The sequence below is a fragment of the Alexandromys fortis genome, unplaced genomic scaffold, assembly GCF_014885135.2.
Source record: "Alexandromys fortis isolate MF-2015 unplaced genomic scaffold, M_Fortis_MF-2015_v1.1 scaffold_9, whole genome shotgun sequence".
NCBI classification, from domain to species: Eukaryota; Metazoa; Chordata; class Mammalia; order Rodentia; family Cricetidae; genus Alexandromys; species Alexandromys fortis.
In genome coordinates, this window is record NW_026067892.1 from 1,745,482 (window position 1) to 1,770,261 (window position 24,780).

At 53.4% G+C, this 24,780-nt stretch overlaps 2 protein-coding genes across 3 annotated transcripts; both read left to right on the forward strand.

The window, feature by feature from the left end:
• The first annotated feature begins 5,637 nt into the window (after window positions 1–5,637).
• Window positions 5,638–20,035, forward strand: Fance (FA complementation group E). The gene is made up of 11 exons (XM_050139764.1): window positions 5,638–5,729; window positions 7,868–8,422; window positions 10,317–10,908; window positions 11,615–11,659; window positions 11,895–11,963; window positions 12,198–12,341; window positions 12,601–12,724; window positions 12,921–12,999; window positions 14,021–14,087; window positions 17,495–17,620; window positions 19,596–20,035. Exons 1-11 carry the CDS (start codon window positions 5,638–5,640, stop codon window positions 19,695–19,697), a joined length of 1,995 nt encoding a protein of 664 aa, XP_049995721.1. The 3' UTR covers window positions 19,698–20,035.
• Window positions 20,036–21,511: 1,476 nt separating this feature from the next.
• Window positions 21,512–23,983, forward strand: Rpl10a (ribosomal protein L10a). Of its 2 annotated transcripts, XM_050137800.1 has the most exons (6): window positions 21,512–21,659; window positions 21,870–21,944; window positions 22,027–22,107; window positions 22,451–22,599; window positions 23,497–23,669; window positions 23,783–23,983. In XM_050137800.1, exons 1-6 carry the CDS (start codon window positions 21,655–21,657, stop codon window positions 23,951–23,953), a joined length of 654 nt encoding a protein of 217 aa, XP_049993757.1. In that variant the 5' UTR covers window positions 21,512–21,654; the 3' UTR covers window positions 23,954–23,983. The 2 variants fall into 2 exon arrangements, with proteins under 2 accessions (XP_049993757.1, XP_049993766.1); XM_050137809.1 differs by lacking the exons at window positions 21,512–21,659; window positions 21,870–21,944; window positions 22,027–22,107 and adding an exon at window positions 22,114–22,353.
• The last annotated feature ends 797 nt before the right edge of the window (window positions 23,984–24,780 follow it).

A 24,780-nucleotide genomic window follows, 5' to 3' on the forward strand; every position in this document is an offset into this window, starting at 1 on the left:
CAGGGGGTGTCACAGTCCTCTAGTCCCAGCACTTGGGAGGCAGAGGCAGGCAGATCTCTGTGAGATCAAGGCCAGCCTGGTCTACAGAGTGAGTTCTGGGATAGCCAGGGCTACACAGAGAAACCCTGTCTCAAAAAACTAATATGAATGAATGAATGAATCTGAGTGTGTCTGTGGAAGAAGGACTTCCTGGGTACAGAGGAGACAGAGCCCAGAGGGAAGGAATAAGCCAGTGTTACCCCGCTGATCGAGGGCTAGCTCAGGCTCTGTTCCACCTTCTCTTCCGTTTTTGTGTCAGGGCTCTTGCTAATTCTCTAGGCCTTCTCTTAGACATTCACATTTTAGCCCAAATTCATTTGCCAGTACCCGGAAGCCATCCGTTCTCCCAGGAGAACTGAGGTTTGGGCAGAGGAGGGATGACCGTCAAGACTGAGATTTGTGGGTTTTCTAAGCTTGGAGAAAAGCAGACAGGAATAAGAGGTCAAGCACTCAGAAGGACATTTGCTGTGGGAGATTCCTGGTGCTTCTCTCCTGCACAGGGTCAGAAAGGCTCGGGACGATGGCAGTGCAGACTGTTTGGGCTTTCAAGAGTGAAGACCAGGAGCTCCTTCGCCATTCACCCTGACCCCTCCTCTCACCAACCTTATTCCTCAGTGGCCTCCCCATGGCACCCCAGTCCTGATGCCACCCAAACTCCTTGCTCTTCTTCCCTTACTGCTACCTTCTTAGTACCAGGACCTTGACTACTCAGTCCCCACCTTTAGCTTTAGAATTTGGGTTGAGCTTAGTAGTACACTGTTTACATAAATATGAGGCCCTGTGTCCAGCTGGGGGGTGGGAGGTGGGGAGTATAGAGAGACAGATAGACCCACAGACAGACTTTAACCTGAAAGTCCTCCTATCAGTACCCCACCCCAACCTCTACTGTGGTATACTGCTTTTGTACACTATAAAGATTTGTAACTTGTACTGGTTTAATAAAACAAGGATTGGCCAGTAGCCAGGCAGGAAGTATGGGCAGAGCAATTAGACTAAGAGAATTCTGGGAAGAGGAAAGGCAGAGACTCAGTCACCTGTAAGACACAGGAAGCAAGATGAGAATGCCTCACTGAGAAAAGGTGTCAGCCACATGGCTAAACACAGATAAGAATTATGGGTTGGTTTAAGTTGTAAGAGCTAGTTGATAATAATCCTGAGCTTATAGGCCAAACAGTTTATGATTAATATAAGCCTTTGTGTGTTTCTTTGGGACTGAACAGCTTCAGGACCAAGCAGGACAGAAACTGCTGTCTACCAATGGCACCCAATGTGGGGCTTGAACCCACAACCCTGGGATTAAGAGTCCCGTGTTCTACTGACTAAGCTTTTCTGACCTTCAGTTTGAGTCCCATATCTGTCTCTGGGTTTTTATTATTCGTGTTACAAATCTCTGCCTGCCAATCTGATCAGTAAGAGAATTAGTGAGCTGCTGGGGACACACGTTACAGTGCCAGCTCCACTCAGAATCTTGTTGTGGGGAACACTGATTTGTTGTGTTGGGGGGGTCAAAGCACCATGGCCTTGCTGTGGGCTCACAATCCCAGAGGGTTAGAGTCCCCGACTGTCATGACAGGGAGCATGGCGCTGGAGCAGCTGAGTACCAACATCTCAGCCACAAACAGGAGGCAGAAAGAGAGCTGACTGGGTGCGGGCTTTTGAAACCTCAAAGCCCACCCCCAGTGGTGTACCTCCTCCAAGAAGGCCACACCCCCTAACCCCTCCCAAACAGTTCCACCTGCTAGGGACCAAGCATTCAATATATAAGCCGATCTCATTCAAACCATTACTGATTTTTGTTTGTTTATTTTATATGTATGGGTGTTTGCCTGCATAAATGTCTGTCTTCATCTACATGCTTGCTGCCTTCAGAGGCCAGAGAAAGGCCTTAGATCCCCTGGAAATGGAGTCATAGATGACTGTAATCTGTTGTGGAGGTGCCGTGACTGAACCCGAGTCCTCTGTAAAGCAGTAAGTGCCCCTAACCACTGAGCCATCTCTCCAGTCCCACTTGATACCCTTTCAGTGACTAAAAAACAATTCCCTACAGTTGGGCATGGTGGCTCAAGCCTGCGACCCCAGGACCCAGGAGGGCTAAGACAGGAAGACTGCTGTGAGTTTGGGCCTCGCTGGCTGTACAGAACCCTATCTCAACCACCCACAAAAGTATTTTATGTAGCCTAATATATCAAAATCACATGTACAATATTACCAATTAATTCAATCAACACAAAATGCTTTGGTCTTTGTGTTAAGTGTATTTTATGCTCAGAACCCCTATGAATTTGGGCCATGATAGGTGCCTGTAGGTGATGGGTAGGGTACTGGAGGATGTACGGTGGTTATGAGAGATTCCTGAGTCCTCCCAGGGCAGGGCCTGGGCCACTGCCTAGATACCGCAAAGCCTTGTACACGGCTGGCTCTCAGTAGATGCCACGTGCGTGAGCGAGCAGACCACTTCCTGCAGCTGCTGACGGGAACCGTAGCCACTCCCAGGAGCCTCAAGCTGAGTCAGACCTCACCCAGGAGCTCGTGGCCACACTGCAGAGCCCAGACAGAAGCAGTAGATACTGAAGTCAGGTGACGGGGCAGATGACACGCTGGCCCTCTGGGATGCTAAGACCTGGAGGGCTGGGGAGCTCAGAAGCTTTTAATGCCACCCGGGGCTCTATTGGGGCTGTTCTGGAAGAATGTCTGAACCACCCTGTGCCCACAGTGGAAGGAAGACAGTCAGGATTTAGTGTCTGGATCTGGTCGAACCACACCCACACCCACTGCCTGAGGTACCTGTGCACACTCCTGCATTGCCTCCTGGATGCCCTCAGGTCGTCATGGCACCAGGGCCAGCAGCTGGCAGGGTAGGAGAGCGGCATGCAGGGTAGCTGGCCTTCGGGCCCCATGAGCCTCATCTGCAGCCCTGGGCTTGCCTGTGAACCACAACGGCACCTGGTCAGTGATTGAGGAAAAGCGTGTGGGGATGGTGGAGGGGGGCTCCCAGGGGAACACTGAAGGGGGGAGAAAATAAGGGTGCCGTAGGAGAGGGATGTCACCAGGCACTGGTGTGCCCAATGGAAGGCTCTGGAGGACCTGTCAAGACCAGCAGTGATGTCCTGAGAGCCTGTGGTGTGAGGAAGGCTTTTGCTTATTATCGCTGGGAGGTGAGGATCCTTATTCTTCCAAAGCTACGGAAGAGGAAACTGAGGCAGCCTATGTAACTTTAGGGAGCAAGGAGGACATGTCAGGTCTGAGCTGGCACCAGGAGGGACAAGGAGGAGGAGAATTCAGGAAGGAGAGGAGGCCTGGGAGACCATATGACTGAGGGGAAGGAACACTTAACAAACCTCTGCGGCTCAACCTGGGTAGTCCCAGCACTCGGAGGCAGAGGCAGGTGAATCTCTGAGTTCAAGGCCAATCTGGTCTACAGAGTGAGTTCCAGGACAGCCAGGGCTGCTACACAGAGAAACCCTGTCTCTAAAAGAACAAAAAAAAAAAAAAAAGGAAGAAAAAAAGGAAGAAAAGAAAGAAAGCTATATGGCTCAGTGGTTAAGAGCACTGACTACCCTTCCAGAGCCCTGTGTTCAATTCCCAAAATCCACATGGTGGCTCACAACCATCTGTAACTGGTATCAGGGATTTTAACACACTCTCTGGCCTCTGCTGGCACCAGGCAAACAGGTGGTATGCAGATATACATGTAGGCAAAACACACATAAAATAAAAAGTAAATCTTCAAAAGTGAAACAAACAAAACACCATGTATAAGGTTCAGGGCTGGGGACACGACTCAGCGAGTGCAGTGTCTGCCTAGCTTGCACGAGGCTCTGGGCTCCGTCCCCATGACCACATACACCCAGCCGGAGGGCACATAGCTGTAATCAGGTGGAGGAGGAGGAAGAGTGGACGTTCAATGTTATTGCTGTATAGCAAGTTTGAGGCCAGCCTGAGCTACATGAAACCCTGTCTCAAAAGATTGAACCACAACGTTAAAAAAAGGAGATAAGAGGCGTGGGGGCAAACGCCTTCAATTCAAGCACCTAGAGGCAGAAGCAGGCAGAGTTTGAGGCCAGCCTGAGCTAGCAAGTTCCAGCCAGAGCGGCATAATGAGAGCCTGTCTCAAAACAAACAAACCAAAAAGTCACCGAAAGATTCCAGCACAGGTGTTGACATGGCTGGTGTCACGTCGGGGCCAGGAAAGGGAAGCAAGCTGGAGAGTTCCCATGGGGCCACCTCTTGGAGCCATCCTGGCGGTAGCTTTTGGAAGAGGAAAGGACGTTGTTTTGAGGGATTTCTGCTGCCGCCTGGATGCTCTGAGGGTCCTGTCTGTAAGTGGTATGTGGAGAAGAAGGACCTAGCTTGTCCTGGATTTAAGGAGAAAAGGTTTATATGACAAAGAAACTCCTCCGTGCCTCCAATGCCCTGGCTGGCCTCCCTGAGGCTGACCACAGGTGTCCAGGGCCCCTCTGGCATTATCGTTCAACATTTATTAGCCTGCAGCTGCCCCGGCTAAGGCCACCCATAGCTCAGTACACTGTTCTCACTTGGTTGTAGGGGCACAATGTGAGGGTTGTCTGTGCCCTGCCCTCCTTCTATGTCACTAGTAAAATCTAGTTGAAAAAAAGGAAAAGAGGTTCCCCAAAGTGCTGCCTAGACAGAATTCTAGGATATCCCTGAAGGCACGTCACTGCCACCTGCTGGAAGGCAGCGGCATGACCGGCAACCCTACACCAGGATCCTCGCAGTTCCCACATTCAGCCGGTGCTTCTGTACTGTGTGTGGTGCAACATGAGGGCCAGTCTTGAGTGCCCCTTCCTCCTGGAAGAACATGGCTTGAAGGTGATGGCCCACCTCTCCTTTTACTGCCTCTCAACCGGACCCGGCTCCAGTTCTCCATTTGGGGAAAAGGCCACTGGCTTTCAAGTCTGACTGAATCTACCTGCGCCGGTTCCTACCTGAGGCTCTGGCCACAGGTCCCAGCTGGTGTCACTATTTAGATAGGTTTAGGAAGTGTTAGTCTGCCTTCCTGGAGGAAGTATGTCACTGGGACCAGCTCTGAGGCAGAGTCCTAGTTTTCCCCTGCTTGTGCTTAAAGTTTAAGCCTAGCTGATCCTACTCCAGGCCTCAAGTCTTTACTCTGCCATCATGGCTCCCAACCCTCTGGACCCATACACCCAAATCAACTCGTTCTTAGACATGGTGTTTTATCACAGCAATAGAAAAGCACACCACCCATAAAGGCTGGGGCTGAGGGTCAGTCCGTTGAAGGCTTACCCAGCAGGCACGGGGCCCTCGGTTTGCTCACTGTTGAGAGAATGGGTACACACCTGGAATCCCAGTACTTGGGAGAGAGAGGCAGGAGGTTCGGGAGTTCCAGATCATCCTTGGTGACCCATCAAGTTGGCAGGCAGCCTGGGCTACATGAGAACCCGTTTTTAAAAATATCCGTGATAAATATAATGTTTTACCTGAGCAATGTTGATGATTTCAGCCCCTACTGTGACAATGTTGTGCTGTCCCCCCCCCCCCCCCCCAGCCTCACCTGTGAGTCTATCCCACGGCAGCTGTGGCCAAAACCAAAGCCTTCTGGATGTTTCTCTCTACTTTATGGAGTTAGGGGTGGCTTCATTCCTAGACACCAACAACCTAGAGAAGCATGTGTTCTTCCCAGACTGTGCCCGGGCCTTGGTCCTGTGTGGGTGGGAGGACCTCAGCATTACCTTGACCTTCTGTAGCCCGGAGCTGCTTGAGGGAGCAGGGAGGAGGGGAGGGGCCTGCTGGGTGGGAAATCTTAGTGCTGAAGGAAGCTGCTGAGGCTTTGGTGAGAAACCCTCCACCTCCACCCCTGTGGGCTGCTGATTCCCAGCTGGGGGTCATGGGTGTTGAGATAGAATCCCACCTTGAGGAAGGGGGTCCTACCTGTTCTACAGGTTGGATTTTTGTTTTTTAGTTTTCCTGTTTTGTAGAAAGATTTTTGGAAGAAAACCAATAAAATATACCTGAGCTGGCCCAGTGCTATCTGAAGACTGACGTTTATTTCTAGCCCTGCCTTGTCCTCGGGGGCCATCAGTTGTGCCTGGGCTCCGTAAGACTTCCTGTACACTCCTCAGAGGGTGGGGATGTAACATCTTGACCCACGATCGTCCAGGATCCTGGAACCAGGCTTAGAACTCAATCCCGGTTCTGCCCAGATGGTTCAAATGCGAGAACCTTAGGGAGTGAGGCTTTAGCTGAGGCTTGGGGAATGTGGCAGATCTTTGGTCCTGGCTGTACTTCTCAGGCTCCAAATCCCTCCAGCAGCCTCTTTGGAACACCAGAAACCTGCACCAGTCTACTTACCAGAGAGAGAAGGTTCCTCAAACTCATTCCCTGGAAATAAAGAAATAGTTTTGGCTCAAAATTAAGATAAGTTCGGGGGTGGAGAGATGGCTCAGTGGTTAAGAGCATTGTCTGCTCTTCCAAAGGTCCTGAGTTTGATTCCCAGCAACCACATGGTGGCTCACAACCATCTGTAATGGGGTCTGGTGCCCTCTTCTGGCCTGCAGGCATACACACAGATGGAATATTGTATACATAATAAATAAATATTAAAAAAAAAAGCCGGGCCGTGGTGGCGCACGCCTTTAATCCCAGCACTCGGGAGGCAGAGGCAGGCGGATCTCTGTGAGTTCAAGACCAGCCTGGTCTACAAGAGCTAGTTCCAGGACAGGCTCCAAAACCACAGAGAAACCCTGTCCAAAAAAAAAAAAAAAAATTAAGATAAGTTCAAAACACTACCATGGTTTCCCATGATATTCAGAACAGAAGGCCAATGTCCTCTGTGGGATCCCAAGCCTAGTGACCTCTCTGACCCCCTCTTCAGCCCTCCCGGGGCCATTGCACTGCGTCTTCTGTGCCTGCAGACCTCTCCACAGGCTCACCGACCCCATCTTTATCTGGCTCATTATAAGATATCTCACTTTATCTTCCTTTCTTCTTCCCGAAAGTTATTACCACAGCCACAGTATTTGATAATTTGTGGCTGGAAAGAAGGCTCATCAGTTAAGACCCCATATTGCTATCTTCCGGAGGACCCAGGGAATCAAAGTCCCTGAATATACATGCAGCAATATCCCCAACCACACACACACACACACACACACACACACCCGTACACATGATTAAAAATAAAATTTAAAAGGAGCTGGGGAGATGATTCAGTGGTTAGGAGCATTGGCTGCTCTTGCAGAGGACCTGGGCTCACCCCCAGCGCCCACATGTAAGCCTACAGCCATTCATAACTCCAGTTCCAAGGGATCCCACCCCTTCTGGCCTTGGCAGGCACCAGGCACACACGTGGTGCATTGACGTACATGCAGGCAAAACAGCCATACTCATAAAATAATAAAAATAAATACACGGGGGCTGGAGAGATGGCTCAGAGGTTAAGGGCACTGGTTGTTCTTTCAGAGGTCCTGAGTTCAATTCCTCAACCACATCACAAGCATCTGTAATGAGATCTGGTGCCCTCTTCTGGCCTGGAGGTGTACAGGCAGGAGAAACATTGTTAAGTAAATAAATCTTTTTAAAAATCTAAATAAATAAATAAGTACGTGGGCGGTGGTGGCGCAAGCCTTTAATCCCAGCAATCAGGAGGCAGAGCAAAGTGAATCTCTGTGAGTTCGAGGCCAGCCTGGTCTACGGAGCGCGTTCCAGGACAGGCTCCAAAGATACAGAGAAACCCTGTCTTGAAAAACCAAAAAAGATAAGTAAATAAATAAATAAAATGAAAACATTAAAAAACACGTGGAGAAGGAATAAGATTAGGCAGCAGTCTAGATCCAGCCCTTTCACCAAGCGCCGGCCGGATTGGCACAAATCGCTGGAACCGGACCGCCCCTCTGTATCCCTTTCCTGTGCCAACGCCACGCCCCTCCTCGACCACGCCCACTCACCGAGAGTGTAGTTTGTTGGTCACGCCCCTTCCCCGGAGTCCGGTTAGTTGCTGCTCACGCCCCTTTCTCGGTCACGCCCCTTCCGGCCCCTCCCCTAGCGCGGCGCCCCATCCTCTCAGGCCGTGCTTGGGTTCTCCGCTTCTTCCGTGCGGCGCCTTTCCTGGCTGCGGCGCCCTCAGGACTCGTGTGTTCGGGCTGCGGCCCCGCGTCGGCTCTGCGCTGGAGTGGTCGGTGTCGGACACCCTGACCCCGGCCGGGGCGGCGCCCTGGGCGGCCCTGCAGGCTCCCGCCCGCCTCCTGCTGCAGGCGCTGCAGGCGGGTCCCGAGGGCGCCCGGCGCGGGCTGGGGGTTCTGCGCACCCTGGGCCGCCGTGCCGAGCACTTCCCCTGGGGCGGCTTCCTCGAGGCGCTGGGCCGCGCGGAGCCCGAGGTGCGGGGCCCCGACGGCCGCCTGGAGCTGTGAGTCCCCGCCGTGGCCCCCGTCGCCTCCCATCTATTGTCTAGTCGCGTCAGGATTCCTCCTAGCCCAGGCTAGCCTCTGACTCCTGCGGCCATCTCCCGAGCGCTCCCCAATATTGTCAGGCATAATTCTAAGTGTAGGCATAGATTTTGCTTGCGTACTTCATCTCTTTAAAAAAAGTCAGCGTCGGGCGGTGGTGGCACACACCTTTAAACCCAGCACTCGAGAGGCAGAGGCAGGCGGATCTCTGAGTTCGAGACCAGCCTGGTCTACAAGAGCTAGTTCCAGGACAGGCTCCAAAACCACAGAGAAACCCTGTCTTGAAAGACCAAAAAAAAACCAAAGAGCTAAAGCCTGAACTCACTGAGGGGTCCTAACCCCAGACAGAGGCTATAGCACATGCAAAGGCCTGGCAGCCGCCACCCCCCGGCCAAAAGACAATAATAATAATAATAATAATAATAATAATAATAATAATAATAATAATAATAGCCCCAGCGTTGAGGCAGAGACAGGAGGATCTCAGACCTTGTCTCAGAAGAAAAATAAAAGCTGGGTTGTGATGTTGCATGCTGGTAATCGCAGCACTCGATAGGCAGAGGCAGGAGAATTTCATTAAGGTCAAGGCCCCCCCAGGACTTTAGGTCATACAGTGTGGGGTTAAGACCCATGCGCTAGGTCATGGAGAGAGGCCTGCTGGTTGTCAGTGTATTAAAACAATGTTCACCTTACAGCAGGCTTGCTTCCCTGAGGGTGGAAGGTATCCCCCCACATAAGTGTTCTGGATAAATTCTCCCTTCTGAATGGCAAGGGATCCCTTCTAGGCGCTTGAGTGTCAGCCTGCCGCTGTCTTTTTTTTTTTAAGTTTATTTATTATGTATACAGTGTTCTGCTTGCATGTATACTTGCAGGCCAGAAGAGGGCACCAGATCTCATTACAGATGGTTGTGAGCCACCCATGTGGTTGCTGGGAATTGAACTCAGGTCCTCTGGAACAGCAGCCAGTGCTCTTAACCGCTGAGCCATCTCTCCAGCCCAGCCTGGCGCTTTCAATATTTTTTTATTTAGTTGTGTATGTACTTGCTGTAAGGGACACGCGTGGAGGTTATGGTGTGCTGGAGGAGGTTCCCTTAGACCACACCTTCATCTTTTTTCCCTCACTGTGACACTAGTTTTTCTTTCTGACATAGTATCTGTTTTCACAAATTAAAAAGCTTATCTTCTCTAGTCTCACAAGCCGGGTACCCGTGTGTGATGGGGACTAGCCCTGACACAGAGGGACGAGTGGAGATGTGCTCACAGAATTCTAGAGAGCTGAATGCATGGGGCCCTGGGGAGCCCTGGAGGACAGGGTTGGATGAGAATGCCAGCTGCTTGCAGGACCTGGCCCCGTAGGAGCTGTAACGGTTGGGGGTGAAGGGTTGTCACCCCATTCCTTCATCTCAGTGTCCCACTTGCTCTGTGAAACCTTTCTGGTCAGGTTCTGGCACAGCTTTTATCTGCCTCGTGCATGTCCCATGTCCCTGTCTCTGTTGTCCCCTTTCCATCCTCAGTACCTCTGGTTGTTTTGTGTTGGTTTTAAGACAGGGCTTCGCTATATAGCCCTGACTGGCCTCAAACTCACAGGTCTGTCTGCCTTGGCGTCACAAGTGCTGGGATTTAAGGCCATACTTAGCCGCCTCTTCTTAGCAAATCTTGCAGGCATCACCCCCGATTCCCTGCTACAGTGATGGACACCCTACCCAGTCTACCCCACCCTGTATGACACACACGCCTGCCATCAGAGCACCTAAGGAGCTAAGGCAGGAGGATTGAGAGGTCGGGACAGTCTGGGTTACATAACGAGACCCCCAACCCAGAAAACAAAACAAAACAAAAAAACTGTGTCTGTAGGACTCCACTGCTGCTACAGTTGCCCGGGATATGCCGGAAGAACCTGATGGCCCTGCTGATGGCTGTTCGACCCTTGCTACCTGAGAGCGGCCTCCATTCTGTGCTGCATCTTGCCCAGCAGGACACAGCATCTACCCCTGATGCCTGGCTCCACGCCCTCACCGTGCTGCTAAGAAGGGATGTGGGGATTGGAGTCTCTGTGGAGGGAACCTCCCCATTGTCCCCAAACTGTCAGTCACAGCTCCGAGACCTGTGTGGACGCCTGGGCCAGGGCGGTAGGGGCCTGAAATTGGCTCCAACTCCAGAGGACCAGCACTTGCAGCTCCGTGGGAAACGGAGGAAGGAACCAGAGGAAGATCCTGCCAGCCCTGAGTCAGAGAGAGCCCCTAAAAGGTTCCGGGGTTTGGAGGAGGAGGAGAAGGACCAGGAAGAGAGATCCAAGCTGGAGTCCCGAGAATCCCCATCAGATACAGGAGGTGTGTCACCTGACCCAAAGCAGACTGCTACTGAAGCAGAGACTCCTGAGACTGGCCCAGGTGTGGAGGAGGCCAAGGGTCCAGCTGACAGGGTGGAGTTGCCCCGAGCTGTCCAGGTACTGTGGCTGGAGGCTGGTTTCAGGATGGTTCTTCTGCATAGTGGTGAAAGCTGGTTGAGACACAAATCCCAACAGGGACCTCTTTACATGGAGAAGGGATGAGGGGGTGGGTTGTAGAGGAAGGAAGGGGGGGCAGCCTCCCCTCCCCAAACTGATGGAGGTGGGGAGGGAGTTACTAGGAACTGGAAACACCTGTCCTAAACTAGAGTGTGGGATTGAAGGGTTTGGTGCTCTCTCTACCCACTGGCGTGAGTCATGCCATCATCCAGCCTGCCCGCCCACCTGCCCGCCCGCCCACCCATACTGGGTCTACCTACCCCATTGAAGTTGGATGCAGAAAAGAAAAAGCAGTGGGCTGGGTTTCACACAAGCTGCTCTAGACATCTTGTAAGATGGAGATAGCACCTCCCTGTTCTTCCTGAATCACTTTTGCCCCTCAGTTCCCATTGCCCCCCCCCCATTGTGTGGGCACATGTGGTTCTCATGGAGGCCAGAAGAGGGCGGAGGATCTCCCAGAGCTTGAGTTACAGGTGATTGTGAGCAGCCCCGAGCGGGTGCTGGGAGCTGAACCCAGTTCCTCTGGAAGAAAGGGAAGTGTCTAACCATTGAGCCATTCTTTCAGTTCTTGCCCAGGTGTTTTCTCCAGAGGGAGCTAGGAGGTCCTGCCGCACTATAGAAATGGTGACTGCTCTCTCCTCCACAGGACCAGATGCCCAGGCTGCAGCAGCTGCTGAAGGCCTTCCAGGAGGTGACCAGCCCACTCTGTTTACCGCAGCCCTTCTGACCCACGCCCAGGGAAGCCCCAGATCATGGAGCCTGGGTGGGGCTGGGTAGGAGGGAGATCTGAGGATACTCACTCCAGGGCCAAGTCTGGATATGCTATCATCCCCTGGAAGTCCTTCTCTGGTGGTGTCTTCTAAGAGTGGCCTCTGTGACCTGTCGCCAGCACTCTGCCAGCTCTTACTCAGGCTTTGTCTCCCCAGGGGCTGGAGGGGTTGGAAGACGAGCCTCCAGGGGACCTGCAGTTTCTCCATGAATGTGGTCCCAGCCAGGTGAGACAGGCCTGGCCCTGAGGTCCCCCATGCCCCTGCCTGTTTCCCTGCCTCTCATGGGGCTCAGGGCTGCATTTTCTGCCTCTTCACAAGGGTTGCCCTGAGTCATTTCTTAGCCCTTGGTTCTCCCTCGCTCGCCCTGCTCCATGCTGCTCGCTCCTCCCTCGTGCCCTTGCTCTGCCCTTTCTGTTGCCCACTGGGCCTGCAGCCTCCGGCTTTCCTGGTTTCCCTCAGATGGAGTTGCTATGCAGCCAGCTGCAGCTGAACCAGCTCCCTGATGGAGGCCTCCTGCAGTTCTGCAGCTACCTGCTGAGTCTCACACCGGCCCTCAGCATCAGCAATGCCTCCATTTTGGCTAGGAGTCTCTTTCTTGACCGGGTGGGTGCAGGAAACCCCAGAAGGCCAGGAATAATGGGGATCCTGAGTCCCCAGGAAGGAGGTTTGGGAGAGGGACTAAGGTGCGGGCCCCTGGCACCTTACAGCATGTAACGTCTTCCCACCTGCACCCCAGATGGGGCTTTTGGGTTCGGGAGCCAGGGGTGGCTTTTCCTCAGTTACATGGGTTGCCAACTGACATGTGTGAGGTAAAACACTTCCTGACTGGAAGAAGTGACTTTGTCCTCTCCCTGGTGACTAGATCCTCTCCCTGCCATCCTCCGCCTCTAGGCTGCTCAGAGCTGCCCTTGTCTCCTTCTGTGTGAAGTACACCTACGTTGTCTGCAAGACCCTCCTAGTTCCCCTACTCCAGGACCCGAGCATGGGTAACTACCTGCAGAACCAATCCAGGCTTCCCCCTCTGCCCTGCACACTTCACCCCTTGGGGCCCTGCCCAGTTGGGGTTCAGCGAGTGAAAATGCTAGTTTGTTCCCAGACAGTGGTCATCCTGTCCCTGCCAGCCTTCCCCTGCCCTCCCCCTGCCCTCCCCCAGCCCTCTGTCCTCTCCTGTCTTTGACCCAGGTCCTGTGCAGACCGAGCTACTGTGCTGTCTTGTAAAGGATGAGTCCTTGGAGCCAGACATGCAGGTCCAGATTCTGGGGTGAGTGCAGGCTTTATGCTAACCCCGTGCTGGGTTTCACCCCAGCACCACACACGCACATGTACATGTACGCACGCACTCACGGTGGCATAGCACATGCTGCTGCCCCTGGGGCCTAAACCCACCTTGTGCCCTTTCCTCTGGGCCCATGTTGAATGCCAGGTTAGACTTCCCCAGTTTGGTGGGTTTTTTTTTTTTTTTCATCCCCAGTTTTACTGGGTCCCTCTCAGAAGGAGCTCAGCCCAGACACATCATAGTGTTTGAGTGTTGTCTTCAGAGTCAGACATGAATGAGTTCAGTCTCCACCTTGTTTTTTGACTTGGATGCACTCAAGTTTTTATTTATTTATTTTTTTCCCGAGCCAGGGTTTCTCTGTGTAGCCCTGGCTGTCCTGGAACTCACTCTGTAGACCAGGCTGGCTTCACACTCAGAGATCCACCTGCCTCTGTCTCTGGAGTGCAGGGACTAAAGGTGTGCACTACCATGTCCAGCTTTCTTTTTTTCTTTTTTTTTTTTTTTTTGGTTTTTCGAGACAGGGTTTCTCTGTGGTTTTGGAGCCTGTCCTGGAACTAGCTCTTGTAGACCAGGCTGGTCTCGAACTCACAGAGATCCACTTGCCTCTGCCTCCCGAGTGCTGGAATTAAAGGTGTGCGCCACCACCGCCCGGCTATGTCCAGCTTTCTTAAAAAACAGAAAGATGTGAATCTTTCTTAAAAACAAAACAAAGCAAAAAACAGGGCTGTTACACAGAGAAACCCTGTCTCAAAATAACGAAACAAGAAAGAAAAAAGAAAAAGGGAGTATCCTCAGATAACGCCAGCCACTGCTCACTGACCACTTAGCTTCAGAGCCTACACAGTGTCCCCTTTCTGCGTAGAAGAACTTCAGGACAGTGGGCAATCAAACCCAGGAAGGTACTTGTGCCTGGGTCTGCAGCTGTTGCACATGGAGCTGCTGCCTGCTCTTCTGCGTGCCCAGTGGTGGGAAGACAGCCTTTACTCACTGTGTGTCCTCCCTGCAGGCAGGTCCTGGAGCTGGCCTGGAGGGAGGAGACTTTCCTGGTGTTGCAGGCACTCCTGGAACGGCAGGTGAGTGGGCTGCCTAGAGAAGGCTGCATAGGACCCAGGCCGCTGGCCTTCAGTCTCAGGCAAGGAGGCTGCTGCCTTCCAGCAGGGTCAAAGCCCCAGCCACTGAAGGTGGGGATGGGCAGCTGACGTCTGGTCTGCCTAGCTCTGTCTCTTAGTAGCACCTGCTGGGCCGATGCCTCCTCCTCTCTCTTGAACTCCTGATCTTTGTCCCTCCTGCTGGGATTGTGGGTGTGCCCCACCCACTGGGTTGGAGTCATAACTTGGGAGATCAACAGAGAGGAATGCTTTCCCACCCCCTAACCCCCCACATCCGCCCCCTCCCCCAGTGCTTAGCTGTCACTGGTTCAGAGAAGCAGAGACACGCAGCAGGGCTTGCATTTGCAGCTTAGACGGCAGGCCTTTAACTCACCTTCCCTGCTTCTCGTGCTGAAGCTCACCAGCCCTGGCCCCCGTTCCTGCTTTTCCTGTGTCCAGCCAGGGTTTGAGCCCAGGACTCCGTGCATGCTAGGCAGGTGCTCTGTTTCAGAGCCATAGTCCTAGCCCTTGGTCTGTGTAGCCCAGGCTATCATGAATTTAATCCCAAGTACTGGGATTACATGCCTGAGCCACTATAACTGACTGGCTGTACATTGCTTTTTTGAGATAGGGTCTCTTGTCGCCCAGTTGGTCTTGAACTCACTATTAGTACAGGGTGACCTTGAATTACAAATCCTCCTGCCTCCACCTGAGATTACAGGTATGCATCACTGTGCCTTATTTTATTATTATTATTTTGGTCTTTCAAGACAGGGTTTCTCTGTAGTTTTGGAGCCTGTCCTGGAACTAGCTCTTGTAAACCAGGCTGCCTTGATCTCAAGAGATCTGCCTGCCTCTGCCTCCCAAGTACTGGATTAAAGGCGTGCGCCATAGCCACCTGGCCAGCCATGGCCTATTTTATATGATGCCAGCAATTGAACCCAGGACTTGATGCATGGCAGCCAGGGCTCCGTCACCTAAGCCATCCCCACCCTGCTCTCTGTTAGTAGTATATTTTGTCTGCATTCCCACCTGCAGCCTCCCGTCCTTACAGCATTATTGTCATCGCTATTTGTCTTAGTTAAGGTTTCTTTTGCGCAGAGACACCATGACCGTGGCAGCTCTAATAACTGAGTGGCTTACAGTTCAGAGGTTTAGTCCATTAGCATCATGGTGGGACGTGGTGGCATGCAGGCAGACATGGTGCTGGAGGAGGAGCTGGGCGTTGTACATCTTGCACAGGCAACAGGAAGTGAACTGGGGTTCTCAGTGTGGTTTGAGTATGTCTGAGACCCCAGAACCCACCTGTGTAGTCTGTCTTCCTCCCTCACGGCCACACTGCCAATAGTGCCACTCCCTGTGAGCTCACAGGGCCAGTTACATTCAAACTACCACACTGTTATTATTTTGTGACAGGGTCTCATGTAGTCCAGGCTAGCATTGAACTCATTGTATCAAAAGATGACCTGGGCTCCTGGGCATCCAGCCCAGAGTCCTTGGATTTTTGGTGTACAATGCCATTCCTGGCTTCTCTCATTTTTACATCTTAGGTAATTAATTATGTTTCTTGCTGATATAAAATTCCTCACAGAATCAACTTAAAAAAGGCAGGGCTGGTTTTGACTCACAGAATACAGGGTCTGGGACTGTGTCCACATTCAGAAAGTAAAGAGATGAGTCCTGGGTACATTCTGCTAGGGGACCGCAGCCCATGGGATCGTGGTGGCACCTACATTCAAGGAGGATCTTCCTTTAATGGAACCTTGCTGGGAGGAACTCTCACAGACACACCCACAAGTGTGTTTCCATGGCGATTCTAAACCCATGAAGTTGACAGGTGAGGTTTACCATCACCCTGATTAACCTTGGCCCATCATGCCCATGCCCAGGTCTTCTTAGCTGAGAGTGGAGACTGTAGCAGTACTTTCTCATTGGGACCACCAGCCCACAAATAATGACACAGACTTACTAGTTATGAAAGCTTGGCCTCAGCTTAGGCTGGCTCCTAAGCAGGTTTTTGTTTTGTTTTGTTTTTTAAGATTTTATTTACTTATTACGCATACAGTGTTCTGCCGGTATGCATGCCTGTAGACCAGAAGAGGGCGCCAGATCTCATTATGGGTTGTTGTGGGCCACCAGGTGATCACTGGGAGTTGAACTCAGGTCCTCTGGAAGAGCAGCCAGTGCTCTTAACCTCTGAGCCCCATCTCTAGCCCCATTCAGCTTTTTATGCCCCCAGTCACAGCAGTACGTCTTCACACAACAGGAGCCCCAGGAACAATGGGTGTAAAGTGCTGAGTGCCTCCTGATGGTCGTGGTCATCTGTTGTTATGAAGAGTTGGCAGTGTCCCTCAGGACCTCGCCATGCCCTGTCATTAAGGTTTCAACCACCGAGGCATGGTGTCACAGGCTCCCCCGCGGTACTATAGTGTGAGACCATGTGTCTGCCATTTTCTTTCTTTCCCCAGTCTTCAGTTACTTTGAGCCTTGGTGTCCAGTTGTGGGGACGGGGCTCATTGGTATGTCAGCTTCCCTTACTGTGGTAGAATACCTGAGGTAAGCCATTGTGGGAAGTTTACTCTTGGCTCTATTGAGGGGCCCACCACCCAGCTCCCAAATAAATCACACAGAGGCTTATTCTTAGTTAGGAATGCCCGGCCTTAGCTTGGCTTGTTTCTTGTCAGCTTTTCATATGTTATTCCTACTACCTTTTGCCTCTGGGCTTTTATCTTTCTCTGTTTCTGGATACCTCTCTTTACCTCTTCCTCTGTGGCTTGTTGTGTAGCTGGGTAGCTGGACCCTGACGTCCTCCTCTCCTTGTTCTGTTGTTGTTCTTCTTTCTTATTTCTCCTTCTGTTTATCCTCTCTGCCTGCCAGCCCTGCCTATCCTCGCTCCTGCCTCGCTATTGGCCGTTCATCTCTTTATTAGACCATCAGGTGTGTTAGACAGGCACAGTAACACAGCTTCGCAGAGTTACAAATGCAGTGTAAGCAAAAGCAACACACCTGAAAATAGCATTCCCCAACAGTAAAGAGCAGGAAGCAAGGTTGACTTGAGTTGAGAGGTTCCATCTGTGTTGGCTCTGTTGCTCCCGGGCCTGTATGGGACACAGCATGGTGGAAGAAGTGTGTGGTAGGTAGGCTGCTCGGGCCATGACAGTCGAGAAGCAGAGAGAGAGTAGGGGCCAAGCTACCACAGTCCCTTTTAGAGAAACCCTAGTGACCCAAAAGCTCTGCCATCCCAGCACCTTTGCCCGAACCTTCATCATGTGGGTCTGTAGAGGGGCTTTCTAGATCCATTCTAGAGCACTCTGTCCAGCTACCTGCTAGGAGATGGAGATCTTGGGATTTAACCCAGGCCTGGCCTTATGACGCTGTCCCAATGCGTGCAGGTGGAGATGACCTCTGAGATGTTCAGTGTCTTAGTGCAAAGGCTCTGCAGAGAGGCGGCAGCAGCTACCACCTCCATGTCCTACGCCAAGCTGATGCTGACAGTGATGACCAAGTACCAGGCCAGCGTGAGTGTCCACAGGGGCTTGTTCATCGGGCCAGCATCTCTGGTGGTAGTGCTCTGTGGGGCATTGGCGAGTTAAGATGGCATGATGCTTGAGTGGACCCTGTCCCTCTGTGGTCCTGCTTGTGAGGAGCCATGCACAGGCATTTGGTGACCCAAGAGGAAGGCGACTAAGCCTCACTGGGGATTGAGACTGGGGGTGGTTACTGTGTGGGGCAGGCTGAAGCAGGGGGATTGCTGTAAATTCAAGGCCAGTCTGGGCTACGGTAGCACACGCCTTTAGTCCCAGCATTCAGGAGGCAGAGGAAGATGATCTCTTTGAGTTCCAGGATAACCTGGTCTACATAGTGAGTTCCAGGACAGCCAGGGCTATGTAGCGAACCTGTGTACCCCCAAAAAAACTTTTTTAAAAAGCTGGGGAGGTCTGGGATGACGCTCATTTGGCAGAGTCCCTGCCCACCAGCCACAGAACCCTGGGGTCAATTCCTAATACTGTGTAGATAGAGGAGCACACAGCCTGTAGGAAGTGGAGGTAGGGGAATCTGAAGTTTGAGGCCAGGCCAAGCTGTGTGAGAGGTTCTCTCCCATCCCAAAACACATAAAAAGCCGTGGTGGCCGAGGGCTGAGTTAGTAGGAGGATGTTCCTGGCAAAGGCGACAGTGTGAACCAGGATCAGCTTATGTAGCCAGAACACTGAGAGCCAGCTGGGCAGTGATGGTGCTTGCCTATTTTAATCCCAGCACTCAGGGGAGGCAGAAGATCTAGGACTGTCAGAGCCAATGGTGGCTGAGGCTGTGAATTTGCTAGCCTGTGCTGTGCATCAGCCATCAGACACTGTTACCTCCTTTTTTGTTGGTTTTGCTTTGAGATGGGGGTCTGCTGCCTGACTTAGGTTTGGCCCCCTGGGCTTGTAGTCCTGTCGCCTTGGCCTCCTGATTTTTTTGTTTGTGCTTTGGTTTGGTTTGTTTGTTTGTTTGTTTTAATATTTATTTATTATGTATACAATATTCTTTCTACGTGTATGCCTGCAGGCCAGAAGAGGGCACTCATTACAGATGGTTGTGAGCCACCATGTGGTTGCTGGGAATTGAACTCAGGACCTTTGGAAGAGCAGGCAATGCTCTTAACCGCTGAGCCATATCTCCAGCCCTTGGTTTGGTTTTTTTGAGACAGGGTTTCTCTGTAGCTTTGGAGCCTGTCCTTGAACTAGCTCAGTAGACCAGGCTGGCCTCGAACTCACAGAGTGCTGGGATTAAAGGTGTGCACCATCACTGCCTGGCCAGCCTCCTGTTTTGCTGGGACTGTTTGTCTTGTGCTACAGTGTCTGTAAAGCAGCCTCATTTTACAGATAAGGGGTAGAGGGACTAAGCATGTTCCAGAAGGCCCTGCAGGTCATGGGGCCAGAGAGCTTTTTGTTTTGTTTTTAAACAACATCTCACGTAGCCTATAATTTGCTACGTGGCCAAAATGACCTTGAACATCTGAGCCTCCTGCCTCCAGTTGCTAAGTGTTAGGATTGTAGGGTGCACCACTGTGGCCTGGTTTATGTAGTGCTGGGGATGGAGTATAGGCCTTCCTGCTTGATGGGCTCTGTAGGTCTGGCTAGGCTGAACCCTCTGTGTTGACCAGGCTGGCCTCAAGTCCACAAAGACCCTCCTGCCTCTGCCTCCTGAGTAGTGGGAGTAAAGGCCTGGACCACTATGCTGGGCCATCTGGCCAGGGGTAGTACTACCCACAGTGGGCTGACCCTCCTAAGTTACCTGGCAATCTACGGAAATGCCCCACAGGCTGATATGGAGCCAGTCCCTCAGTTGAGGCGCTCTCCTTACCCAGTTCTATCTGATGACCGCCAAGGTCCTCCTGGAGCTTGCCTCACCTCAAGGAGGAGGAAGGTTCTGTTGCTCAGAAGCCTGCATCCTTAGCAAGGCCTGTGGGGTGGTGAGGAGACGACCACAGCAGTCCTAATTCCCTCTCTCCAGTTCACAGAGCAGCAGAGCCTGGACCTGGCTGTGGCCCTAGAGCCCAACGCCACCTTCCTGAAGAAGTCCCTGCAGGCAGCGCTGAGACATCTAGCCCGCTGACCACCCACAAGGACTCGGTTTCCTGATCCCTTGCCTCGGAACACACACAGCACAGCCAGCTCAGGAGTCAGCTGCCCTGGTGCCCAACACTCCTGGCTGGGCGGAGGCCATCTTGACTTTAGAGAGGAGGCCCTAGGCTCTGTGCTGGCTACCACTCCTGATCACAGTACAGGGACAGTGGAGGACCAGCGGTAGATGGGCAGTGTCCTGGGAGAGCGGGCTCCAGTGTGCTCAGGGTGAGTCTTTTGTGCTCAGGTGTATGTTGTGACCCTCCTTTTCTGTTTGTTTCTGAACTGAATAATTTTGCAATAGTTTTTAATAAAGCTCATCCAAGCATGGTGGCTCACCCCCGTAATCCCAGCGCTCAGGAGCTGAAGGGCATCTTCAGCCACACAGTGTAAGGCCAGCCTAAGCTACAAGAGAGACCTTTCTCAGATGTGTTTGTGGGTGTGGCTGGGCGATGGCTGCTGGGTAAAGAGCTTGCTGAGGGCATTAGGATTTTAATTTGAATCCCCAGAACCCCCGTCATCCCCGCTCTTATGGCAAGATGGGAGGAGAGGCAAGGGGGATCTCTGAGTTTGAGCCGGGTCTGCTCCAAGTAGAGAGTTCCAGAACAGCTAGGGCTACACATAGAAACCCTGTCTGGGGGAAAACAACAATTTTGCACGCAGACATTACTGAATTAGGAAAGTTCATGGCAGCACCCTCCTAGCTGATCCCTGCGGCTGGTGGGGAACAGAACTTTCCGGGTGCTACATCCCAGACAGCAGCATCCTGTGAAGCCGAGTCCCCTGTTCCGGGAGGTGGGAAGTCAACTTAGGGACAAAGCAAAGCCTGGTTTTGAGAACAAGCTGACAGGGCAAGGCAAGCAAAGCTTAAGAGACAACAGCCCCTCACCCCGCTGGTGGCCTTTACAAGTTGGGTAGCCCCTGAAGCTCCCCGCAACTTAACACTCCCTGACCCTGTGTGAACTTTCTTTACTGTACCCGATGTGTGCTGCGAATGTGCTCGGGATAGGTGAACTATTTCCAGACCTGCCCCTGGCAATGGTGGGTGCTGGCCAGAGACGGTGGCTGAAGGAGCTTGTCTCCCCCGTTGGGATCCGAGTGAGACTCCCTGCACGGGTCCCTTGACCACACTGTTCCTCTCTAGTAACTGCAAAGACGTGTGTGTGTGTGTCTCCGTGCACGGGCCCCTTGACCCTGTTCCTCTCTAGTAACTGCAAAGACGTGTGTGTGTGTCTCCGTGCACGGGCCCCTTGACCCTGTTCCTCTCTAGTAACTGCAAAGACGTCTGTGTGTGTGTGTCAGGCAAGAAGGCCGGCTTTGTTTGAAATGCCAACTAATTGAGAAAAGACGGGGCACTGGTCCAGAGTCCAAATCGCCCGGAGGCAGAATCGGGCAGTTTATACAGATGGCCATGGCAGACTGGTGGGCGCCTTCTCCCAGGTGGAGGCTCGCGCTTAAACGGTGCGCACCTGATCCTAATCTAGTCACAAGACTTCTCGGCGCTGCAGATCTCAAGAATCGTTTTTTCCTCGAGCTATTCCTCATCGCTGTCTCTGCCCACGAGTGGTGGCGGCTGGACCATTGCACAAGTACGGGCTAGTGGGGGCAGCTGCCTCGTGGTTCTCCGGGGCTCATCGCCAAATTTGGCGAAGACGGAAAGCAGAGTTCTGCTGGTGACTGGGGAAGACAGAGGTCAGGCACTAGATAGGGAAATCCGATCTCGGAGCCCAGCTCCAGCGCCTGTAGCCCAGAACCCGCACAGTCCCGACGCCGGCTGGTCCTAGCGCCGAGGTCGCGGTGCAGCCGCGTGATGGCGCCCCCAGCGGCCGCAAGACTAGGCACCGAACGGGCAACGGGACGAGCCGTTCTCGCGAGAACAGGAGAGCTATTTGAGCGCAAGCGCAGAGCACTGTCTTCTCTTCCTTCCGGTTCCCGCAGTCTCTGCAGCCATGAGGTAGGTAGCTATCGGGGCGCTATCCGCAGCCATCCGCGCACCCGGGAGTCCCGCGGGTATCGTGCGGCTCGACTCGGAGGCTCTCCCCGCGGCTGTGCTCGTCGCCAGCCTTTTCCCGGCAGGCTGTGGGCCTCGTCCGTCGGCGCGGGGTCCGAGCCCTCCGAGGAGCCAGCATGGCGGGCACTGAGCGCCCTCGTTTCTCCCTAACAGCAGCAAAGTCTCTCGCGACACCCTGTACGAGGCGGTGCGGGAGGTCCTCCACGGGAACCAGCGCAAGCGCCGCAAGTAAGCACGGGCGGGCACGGCGGCGGGGCGGGCTCCCCGGCACCCTCCGGCACGGCGGGCTGACGGCGCCCCTCTCGCCTAGGTTTCTGGAGACGGTGGAGCTGCAGATCAGCCTGAAGAACTACGACCCCCAGAAGGACAAGCGTTTCTCGGGCACCGTCAGGTTGGCACCGCTCTGACCCCACCCAGCCCCTCAGTGTCCCCGTGTGGCCTCGCCCTGCCGCTCTGGCCAAGCCCGAGGCGGGCACGGGGGCGCTGACGGGCGCGGGTAGTTCAGGCGCCCTGCTCCGGGCAGGCTGGCTGGACGGACCCCCACCCTGGGTCTTAAAACAAGAGGGGAGGCGTGGGGAGGCTTCGGCCGAGCCCGCCGGCTAGCCTGAGAAGCCAGGCTAGTGTCGCAGACCTCCGGGTAAGGCTCGGGGCTCGCTGCCGTCCCAGGCTCCTGGGACTCCTACTCGTGGGCGCGCGGGGACTGAGCATGACCCGTTCCATCCTCCCCAACGCAGGCTCAAGTCCACCCCTCGCCCCAAGTTCTCGGTGTGCGTCCTGGGGGACCAGCAGCACTGCGATGAGGCCAAGGCCGTGGATATCCCCCACATGGACATCGAGGCGCTGAAGAAGCTCAATAAGAACAAGAAGTTGGTCAAAAAGCTGGGTGGGTGCAGCTGGCTGGTGTTTCGGGCGGCCCTGGCTGCCTTCGCAGGCGCCATACGGAAGGGGGTTTAGGGGTCTACCTTGGCACAAGCCAGGAGTGGCCCGGTCCCAGAGTGCTTCACAGCGGTTAGCAATCCAGAAAATCCACAGGCCGATCTGGTGGAGGCGATCACGCAGTGAGGCGCTCCTCCCAGGTGTGGGAAGTTGACACAGACAGCTGTTGTGTTTTCTGGTGAAGTGGGCAGCCTGGGCTGTGACAGTTTAGCTTTCCGTTGAAGGTGGCCTCATTTTGGATTTTTACTGTTGTCAGGCATTGGCACTTGGACAAGTGAGGCTACTGGGTGGACGCATTGGACTCCCATTAGCTCCCTCCTTCCCACTGATCTGGGCGGTAGTTAACACCTGCCTTTACAAATAGGAAATAGCTCCCGCTCTTGCAGGCTTGGTGTAACACCCCACCAAACACCTGTTCCCAGCCATTGAATATGACAGCCACCCTCACTGAGGTGCCTGGGCTGCACAGCGGCAGTCCTGCTTTGGGTTTCTCCTAGCTAGGCTTAGTTCTGGGCCTGTGCAGTGTGCCCTGGATTGTGGGTCAGTCACCTTCAGGAGTGCAGGGTCTGCGGAGGCAGCTTGGTGGCCAGTTTAAAAAGTTGGTTCTGAGCCGGGCCGTGGTGGCGCACGCCTTTAATCTCAGCACTTGGGAGGCAGGCAGATCTCTGAGTTCGAGGCCAGCCTGGTCTACAGAGTGAGTTCCAGGACAGACAGGGTTACACAGTGAGCTAGTTTCAGGACAGGCTCCAAAGTAACAGAAACCCTGTCTCGAAAACCAAAAAAAAAAAAAAGTTGGTTCTGCCTCTCTGGCCTGGATATGAGCAGCCCTTGTCTTCTCACACAGCCAAGAAGTATGACGCCTTTCTGGCCTCTGAGTCTCTGATCAAGCAGATACCACGTATCCTGGGCCCAGGCCTGAACAAGGCTGGCAAGTTCCCTTCCCTGCTGACACACAATGAAAACATGGTGGCCAAAGTGGACGAGGTGAAGTCCACGATCAAGTTCCAGATGAAGAAGGTGGGTTTGGGTTCCTTGGGCACAGCAGGCTTGACTAGAGGTGGGAAGTGCACCCTGCTCTCAGGAGAGAGCTGGGCCTGCCACCTAGGTGTTGACCAGCCTGGCCTCTGCAGGTGCTGTGTCTGGCTGTCGCTGTCGGCCACGTGAAGATGACCGACAACGAGCTGGTCTACAACATCCACTTGGCTGTCAATTTCTTGGTGTCCTTGCTCAAGAAGAACTGGCAAAATGTCCGGGCTTTGTATATCAAGAGCACCATGGGCAAGCCCCAGCGTCTTTACTAGGATGCCCCAATAAACCTTTGTGCTACCCTACTCTTGGTCTGCCTGTGTCTGAGCTCAGTTCCAACCCCACTGGAGTGATTGGAGCTGTATGAAGCTAGATTCAGCTGTCAGGACATGTGCCCACATCTGGTTGGCCTTGGTTCTGGCCCCAGCCAGGTCTCTCCATGGAACATTTTCTTGTGAGCAAGACTATGGTGGTTGTGAAGGGTCCCGGTAAAGGCAATTGAAATTGCACTGTGGTGAAGAGGGCTGTGGCAGTGACAGGCAAAGCCACCTCAACTTAACTGTTAACCCAGAGCCAAAGAGCAGAATCCTGTCACCAGTTTCCATCTATTGGAGCCCCTATGTGACCTCCCCCCCCCCCCCCCCCGTGAGGCTGGGGAGGCCCCTCTTGGGGGCCAAGCTAGTGGGATTTAGAATAGACCTGTAAATCTGAAGGCTAGAGCAGTAGGCTTGTCAGGTTAGGCAATGGGGGTAAGGTGTCCATTCCGAATCCTGGTGTTTAGGGCATTTGCAGGGTTTGCCAGTGCCCCCCCATGTATACTGCGGCCTCATTCTGCCTCTCCATAGGAGAATCCCTGGGCTCAGCTGGCTGAGTGCCTGGTCTAGCCCCGGCATCTACAGCTGACTGCTAAAGGCCTTCGGTAGATCTCCAGCCTGGTAATCTAAAGTCCCCAGGCCTCTGAATCCTGGCTTGACTGCCCGCAACTGACCAGAAGCCACTAAGGTGAGCTGTGCCCACTAGCGAGCACAGGTGCTGGGTGTGCATGACTGACGGTGGTGGATGGTGGCAGCACCCCTGCACCTTATCTGAGTATGGATATGCC

What these genes read in the sequence shown, in the direction of transcription:
- Fance (XM_050139764.1), top strand. Translation starts at nt 5,638, where the DNA reads ATGGAGTTAGGGGTGGCTTCATTCCTAGACACCAACAACCTAGAGAAG. An exon ending in AGTTGCCCCGAGCTGTCCAG is followed by an intron (nt 10,909 to 11,614) that starts GTACTGTGGCTG and finishes TCTCCTCCACAG; the next exon opens with GACCAGATGCCCAGGCTGCA. An exon ending in GGAGTCTCTTTCTTGACCGG is followed by an intron (nt 12,342 to 12,600) that starts GTGGGTGCAGGA and finishes CCTGGTGACTAG; the next exon opens with ATCCTCTCCCTGCCATCCTC.
- Rpl10a (XM_050137800.1), top strand. An exon ending in AACCAGCGCAAGCGCCGCAA is followed by an intron (nt 21,945 to 22,026) that starts GTAAGCACGGGC and finishes CCTCTCGCCTAG; the next exon opens with GTTTCTGGAGACGGTGGAGC. An exon ending in TCAAGTTCCAGATGAAGAAG is followed by an intron (nt 23,670 to 23,782) that starts GTGGGTTTGGGT and finishes TGGCCTCTGCAG; the next exon opens with GTGCTGTGTCTGGCTGTCGC.